Source organism: Pundamilia nyererei, unplaced genomic scaffold (genome assembly GCF_000239375.1).
Source record: "Pundamilia nyererei isolate P.nyererei 1_Seehausen unplaced genomic scaffold, PunNye1.0 scaffold00347, whole genome shotgun sequence".
Classification (NCBI taxonomy): Eukaryota; Metazoa; Chordata; class Actinopteri; order Cichliformes; family Cichlidae; genus Pundamilia; species Pundamilia nyererei.
Window position 1 is genome coordinate 201,506 of NW_005187748.1, and position 7,956 is coordinate 209,461.

The 7,956-nt window shown below is 41.6% G+C and overlaps 1 protein-coding gene across 2 annotated transcripts in view; it reads right to left on the minus strand.

Annotated features, from left to right (window-relative positions):
• Positions 1 to 7,956, minus strand: part of tpst1 (tyrosylprotein sulfotransferase 1) — a 44,288-nt gene that overhangs the window by 15,158 nt on the left and 21,174 nt on the right. For both annotated transcript variants that reach the window (XM_005752174.1, XM_005752173.1), the window contains exon 3: positions 1,715 to 1,913. In XM_005752174.1, coding sequence (XP_005752231.1) covers positions 1,715 to 1,913 — 199 coding nt within the window. The remainder of the gene's footprint in view (positions 1 to 1,714; positions 1,914 to 7,956) is intronic.

A 7,956-nucleotide genomic window follows, 5' to 3' on the forward strand; every position in this document is an offset into this window, starting at 1 on the left:
AAAGTTGATAAAATAAATTAAAAATTTTGTATTGTTCAATACATATGCGTACCGAACCGAAAGCACTGTATCGAACGGTTCAATATTGATACGAGTATCGTTGCACCCCTAATAGATAGATAGATGCAATTTTTGGATTTTACTTTCATTTGTAAATTATTCATTTGAAACTGACCAAAGAAATGAGTTTTGCATGCTGCAAACTGTCCTCGGTAAAGGCAGGTTGTCATTTCTTGTCTAGACCAGGGGCGGGGAAGTCCAGGCCTTAAGGGCCGGTGTCCTGCAGGGTTTAGATCTCACCCTGGGTCAGCACACCTGAATCCAATGATTAGTTTATCACCAGGCCTCTGGAGAACCTTAACACATTTAAATCAGCTGTGTTGGATCAAGGACACATCTAAAACCTGCAGGACACCGGCCCTCGAGGCCTGGAGTTCCCCCACCCCAGGTGTAGACCATACACTCAAGCTAAGGTAACTCTGATGACATCATTATGTCTTTATTGCAGTTCATTTTTAAAACTTGACTAAGATCACAGAATCAGTGAAAATATAAAATATTTGCTATTCCATAATCGCTTGTGAGCACAGTACAGAGTGCTGTAGTAACATACACTTCATCTTGTATCTTCGTATTGTCTTTGGACACAATACTGGGTTTGCGTCCACATTTACATTGTTAATACTGAGGCTCATCGTGTTTGATCACACTTTCTAGACACTGTTCCTACCATGAAAATCATTTAGTGGACAGCAAAGGCAGGGTTTTAGAGTTTAAAGAAGGAAAAAGACAAACTCAAAATAAGTAAGGTGAAGCATTTGTCGGGGAATGTAATCATTTTTAGGGAATTTAGTTTCTAAACATCAGAACAATGACACAGATGTGACTGGATGCTAAATATGATTCTACAGGGTGGGCCATTTATATGGATACACCGTAATAACATGGGAATGGTTGGTGATACTAAAGTCCTGTTTGTGGCACATTAGTATATGTGAGGGGCAAACTCCTCAAGATGGGTGGTGACCATGGTGGCCATGTAGAAGTTACGTTGAAACCAAGCACACCATTGTTTTTCTTGTGACATTACCAATAAGTGTGATGTGTCACATGGCCCTCTTCCTATTGACAAAACAAAAGTTGCCGACTTCTAAATGGCCACCATGGTCACCACCCATCTTGAGGAGTTTGCCCCTCACACAAACAGGACTTAAGTATCAGCAACCATTCCCATGTTATTACGGTGTATCCATATAAATGGCCCACCCTGTATAACCAGAAGCTAGTTGGACCTTTTTAGTTCAGCTTATCTTAGCATAAAGATTTGATAGCACTACTGTTGCTCAAAGGCAATTGTTATTCATCCAGTCACTGAAGCTCGACAGTAAACACATCATTTCTTATCCATTTAGTATGGGGGGGGAAGTGTTGGACTATTTATTTGACCAGTGAAGTCAAGAGAGCTTTGCTGTTGTAACTTGGTCTTCTTATCCAGTGTGTGAATGTGAGAGTGAATGAATAGTGGAGTTGTAAAGCGCTTTGGGTGCCTAGAAAAGCGCTATATAAATCCAATCATTATTACTATTATTAGTATTATTATTATTATCCACTAAAAGTACTCTGACATTTCTCTACAAAACTTAGAAATAACATTTTAAGATGCTATGGAAGTCCAACTGAATATAAATCATGAACACGTCTGCTTAGTACTCACCCTTCTAGTGTTGTCCAGCACTTTGGGGTCAGGTTGGCCATAGTTTGGGGGATTGGCATGTGGGTCATAGCCTAGCCTGGACAGCATAGGGGCGATGACGGCCATGTCCCTCACCACATCAGCTGGGATCTTTCCCACCCACTTGGACAAGGCCTCCACATTAACTGGCTTGATGACCTGGTCTGTGGACCTCTCCACCCTAACAGGACACAAAGAAGTGTTATTTCAAGTACGCACGTTATTGGAACCTCGTTTTGCAACAAAGTGACCGTTAGCACACATTTAACCACGATGACCACAGGTCACAGCATTATTTACACAGGTTGCCATCGTGGCTCGTCCTGTTTCACAACAGACCAGTCCATCACTCGCTTCTGTTCAGTGGAAGCATCTAATTGGCTGTAACCGGATTATAAACCGCTATTAAAGCTGAACTCCTGGCCTCCATCACCAGCAGGTCCCCGTTAAACACAATGAATGAATAACTTTTTACACCATTACTTCATCGCCCAGCCGACATCCATTTCATTTGATCTACATCACTGACGTGCCCGTTTTCAGCAGTGGAAACGACACATGGATCAACCCTAATGGCTTAATGTCTGCTCCACACCAACATCTCCGTTTCACTTTGTTTAGAAAACTTCTGTAGCAGACAGAAAACCTCAAGAGTAAAAAAGCAGCAATAAACACATAATATAACTTATTTCTATGGAATCACAAAAAAAAAGGCTGTGACCTTTTTTTAGAGTCTCAATACTTTGACTTTATGCTGAATTATCTGCAGAATTTAAGTGCTTCGTAGCGGCAAAGCTCTTCTAGGTAACATGAACCCATACAGGCAGATTTTTCTGATTTTAGGTTTTGTTGATGCTGAACATTAAACTGCTGTTTAGGTTGAAGATGAATTGCTCCACTCAGCCTTTTCTTCCATCCACCATTATCTTGGTAAATTATTCATCGTCTGAAATTAAATATTCAACCAGTGAGGGGATTGGACTTGATGGACTGCAGCTTTTATTTTCTGCAAGGAGCAAAGTGTACTAGCACTGACGAGCAGCGAGATGAACACTGAGCTCTATGAAGATGTAGATAACTGCTCTCTTAAATCACAAACACAACAAAGGGCATCCCGATACATGAATAAAATTAGTATAGAGTACTGTACCATTAGCCAGAGACCTGAATCAGTTTGACAGGCATCAGCTGAAAACACATTTAGAGATTAGAGTTGCTCAAATTAATAAATCTCAGTGCTATCAGATTGTAAAAAAAGCAGTATTCTGACTTTTTTCCTTCTGTATAAGGACAGATAGGATATTTCAAAGTAGTTACTGAAAAAAACTTTCATTAAAATACACAGGTTGCATGTATAACATACAGTTAGCTTTTATTTCTTTAATGGATGAATAGTCTTTAAGTGATGAAGAATGGGACCACACATTAACAGATGACACGTACAGTCCCGATCAGAGGTTTATACAAACTCAGGAGCATGAAAGTCATCAATATGAGCCGCTTTTAATCGTTTCTATGAAATGCTCTTTTTCCAGAGTGGAAGAACTGGGTGAACAAGTTCGAATTTATTTTGGTTTACAGTACACATACAGACCGTCTAAGATAGCCTGAATCTATCTGTCACAACTCTTTGGGGCAAAGGGAGGAAGCTGCTGTCTGTCCAATCAACCCTACAAATACATCAATATACACACACAGACACGACTTAAATACTTTACTTGGTGCTGAGTTCAACAATGCCTTAAATTCACATTTCGACACTTTTAAAATGTCACTACTTTGGGTCGTCTTTCAGATCTTGGCAAACTGTCACCCTTAGATAAGAGGCAATAGATCAGGATGAACAACCCACGAACCCTCAAGACTCAAGCCTGCCATGAACTGAAAATTACTGGAAACGCTACTGTCACTCGCCAGCCACAGCTTTGCATTGCCATGGTGTGGATGTTACCCGAGAAAGAAGGCCCTGCTCCAAAGGTCAACCAACATTTTCAGCTGGACAGGCCAAATAAATCGTCTCATCTGGCTATAAAACTTTTCTATACAAAGGTTGATCTGTCACAGTTACAAGAGATCATTGGGGGAGTCAAGGTGAGGATTTCAAATCTAAGGACAGTACCAACTGTCAAGCATGGTGGTGGTAGCATCATGCTGTGGACCCATTTTGCTAACCGTGGTACTGGTACATTACACAAAAGGATGGAGTAATGAAGGAGAGGGGCTAGCTCCAAATTCTATAACAGCTAGATGGTTGAAACTTCTTGGATATTTATGGAGTTAAAGAAAGAAGTTAGTCCGTGGAGTCGCGGATAAAGCAAAGAGAGAGATACATCTGCATCTAAAGGACTGTCTTTGGATGATCCCAATGTTCACATTTTGGACAGAGAAGACAGATGGTTGAGAGGTGAAACATCTTCAAGAAACTTAAAGAAATCTAGACTCTTTTCTTTCCAAGCGCCTTAGTTTATGAGGAGCTTATGAAGGTAAAAGGAGAAAGGAGGACCGAGAGAGAGGTTCATGACTCATGAAGTGCAGAAGATTGGTAAGGAGGAAGTGAAGGTAACTACAAAGATGATGAAGCACACTGGGTCTAGATGAGGTATTGAGATTTTTAGGAGAGGGGTCAGTTGACTTTTTAACCAGACTGATTAAAATGATTGTGGAGTGAGTGGATGCCTGAGGGATGAAGAAGTGTACTGGTGCCAGATGTCAAGAACAAGGCTGATGGTCAGATCTGCTGAGGTATAAAGCTAAAGGGCATAACTATAACTGATTGCGTAACAGATTAGTTGATCAGCTAAACTCATACCGTTTAGGTTTCTGTCTCTATGAATTTGCTTACTACTTCTCCCCGTTGCCTGTAGAATCTTGCAACTCAGCAGATGTAACTAATTTTAAAAAGAACAAAAAAAAAGAAAGGAGGAGATTTTACACAAGTTTACGTGAAACTAAACTTGTCCATTGTGTTTACATTGTAAAGATATCATCTTTGTAGAGCTCAGGCTGGGTTTTCACCGATAAAACTGCCAAAAGTGTATTCAGTGGAACTTTTCAGCCAACCGACCTAAAGAAAACAAAATGCATTTTTAAAAAGGCCTAAAACTGTGAAACCAGTGAAAGCAGCCTCCTTATTGATTAGTTGAACATGTTTTGTAACAGGGTCAGCAATCCATTTATTCTAAAAGGAACACACCGACATCAGTCTCTCCTGCCTCAGCTAGATTACACTCAGATGACCAAATATAAAACAGAACTTCAGCTTTGACCACACGTCATCACTTTTTCATGCAACAAAAATTTAAAAATGGCTTCTCTTATGAGATTATTGTAACTGGTTTGATGCCCAGTCAAGCACAGCGATACCTAAAGAGCAGGCAGAAGGAGAACGCTCACACCACAATGTCTATTTACCATCCAGGGTCCAGCCCCTCAATCCTTATGTTTCCTGTCAGACTCTATACTTCAATACAGCAATTCACTTTCCTCTAATCCATTTACTTTGCAATTGAATCTTTACACTGTACAGGCATAGCCTCCTGCATGATTAATAGATTGAGCTGGTTTTGTCATCTCAGGAGGACGGTGGAGATGGTTTCTACGGTACGGGCTAGGATCCAAACATCCACTCTGCAACAAATGGGTAGGGAATCACTTTAGGTAACTCCATCAAGACCCAAGGGGCGGCTAAGTGTTGATGTGGAACATAAACTGATAAAGAGGGAAGGCTGCTGAGCTTCACCATCAGGTTAGATGGAGCTAACCTTATTGACAAGAGAGCCAAAGGTCTCTATAGTACACATACCAATACAAGCGCCAAGTATATACAGGAGTACATCTGTGTCTCACGGTTCTGAAGTCATGCTGAAGTTCTGCAAACCTCAAACTTACATAGACCAGCCATACATTAATACTCAAGCATTATGAAAACACATATGGTGCAGTTTGCCATATAAATCCCATAAACTGAAGGAAAGTATATGGTAAAAGAAAGCAGCATGGTCGTATGGTCACTTCACTATATGGCTATAAAGTGTATATATGTGTATAAAAATCCCCCCCACCCCCCAAAAAAAAATCCATCTGAGAAAGCAGTCCATTGGCTTTTACTTCTGAAGGTTAAGGTGCTGTTAGCTAGCCCAACTTCTTCTTTTCTGTGTTTCCCTGCTGTAAGGATGACCATGATGTACTCTGACTTTAGTTCTTGCTCTAAGCTGAAAGCTAAACATTGTAATGAAGATATTTTTTAATCCCCATTACATAACCCCAGTGAAAACTATTACTAGCAACAGACAATAATGTAATTTAATGCAGCGAGGTTTTTTCATGTCCAGTATTTTATGCAGTTAATAACTAAGCTTTCACTTAGATGCTTGTTGTATTTTGGAAAATGTTCCTTATCACAATTTACAATTAATTAGCACTTTTTATGCAACTTGAGAATTTACTTTTCCCCAAAAGGAGCACATAAGTAGGACACTGGCACAATAAATGAGGCAGACAGTTCAGTTTTAAATATCCCGTCTGTATAACTGAAGATTGAATTGTTGTCAATCATTTGCACTCTTACTAATGAACAAATGATGCATGCGCATTTCTCTTCTCAGCTTTAAATGAGATGTGACAAAACCCTTTTCTGGCCATCACATGACCACTCCCCTTCATCCTGTAATGCTCTTAATGGCCTTCAGCTTGTCAATTATTCAGTGCTGGGCCCTCTTTACCCAAGGTGGTGTTCTGTATCACCAAAAGCCAATAAGAGAATCGGATAGAGACATCTCGATCACAAATAGGTTGGAGAGTTGGGGAGGATGGATCAGACAGTTCAGTGCTCTGGGATAAGTAATGGAGCGGGTCTCTTAGCTAGGCAGGCCCTCCACTAAATCAACGCTAGGTAATTGATGTTAATGCTAAGGCAAGGTCCCAGTCTGGGGCCATGCTGCCCACTGATTGAGATTTTTGTGTAGATAGAGACCAAATGCTGTAGGGTGGTGGAGGATGGGATTGTTGGTGGTTGGAGTGGGAAAGAGCCTTTAGCTGCCAGGTGTCATGGGGGTTGACTTTAATGCACTCTGGGCAAAGTACTTGATAGGAGGGCCAAAATGTTTGTGATGGTAAAAGGCAGTTGTGCTGCCCCGAAGGCTACTTGTGGCTGGCCGCATCTTCCATCAAATCGTATCAGAACCCATTTATGGGAGCGGTACGACTGTGGATCAAAGCCTCTTACAGCAGACATGTACACTGTGTACTAAACAAAAACTACTCATGGATGCACGTTAGGGTTGGGCAGTTTACGTCGCAGAGGAATCACCCCATCACACCGCTGAGTGTTTTGTTTCATTGGTTTTTTTCTCCTGTTTGTTGTATTTTTTGGGGGGGGCTCATGGTTACCTAGTTAAACACGACCCGAGGTTGTTTTTGGCTAGTCCTGTGTGGTTGTTGATTTTAACACATGGCAGGATTGACATTACTTGATTTATAGTCCCCACAAATGTGTCCTTTTGTGTACACTTCGTCACACGGAGGGGGGCTCTTCACCCACACAAGACACGCTGCCGCAGGAAGTGGATGATGTATGCTACTGCCCGATGTTAAATGGTTGACAAGTGGTCAGAAATAGAGCAGGGAGCGATAGAGTTTACGAGGAACGGGAGAACCGCAAAAAAAACTTCAAAGATCAGAAAATAAAGCATGAGAGCAAAGACCGTTTCACTTCAACTCTTTGTATGCGAGAACTTTGCTCTCCTCTGCAGCTGGCTCACACAAACAGATTTTATACACTGCCTCCATCTGACAACAGAGCTCACCGCAGGCAGACTGGCAGGCCCTGAACATGCTAGCTCTGCCCATCATAAAACCAGCTTCACTCTTTCAATTCAATTTTATTTATACAGCGCCCACAGAAAAACCCAACAATGAGCAGTACTTTGGCGACAGTGGGAAGGAAAAACTCCCTTTGAACAGGAAGAAACCTCCGGCAGAACCAGGCTCAGGGAGGGGCGGGGCCATCTGGGGTGAGAGAAGGAAGATGGGATCAAGGACATGCTGTGGAAGAGAGCCAGAGCTTAATAACAAGTATGATGCAGTGCAGAGAGGTCTGTTAACACATAGTGAGTGAAGAAGAAACACCCAGAGCATCATGGGAATCCCCGGCAGCCTACTGCAGCATAACTAAGGGAGGATTCAGGGTCACCTGGTCCAGCCCTAACTATATGCTTTAGCAAAAA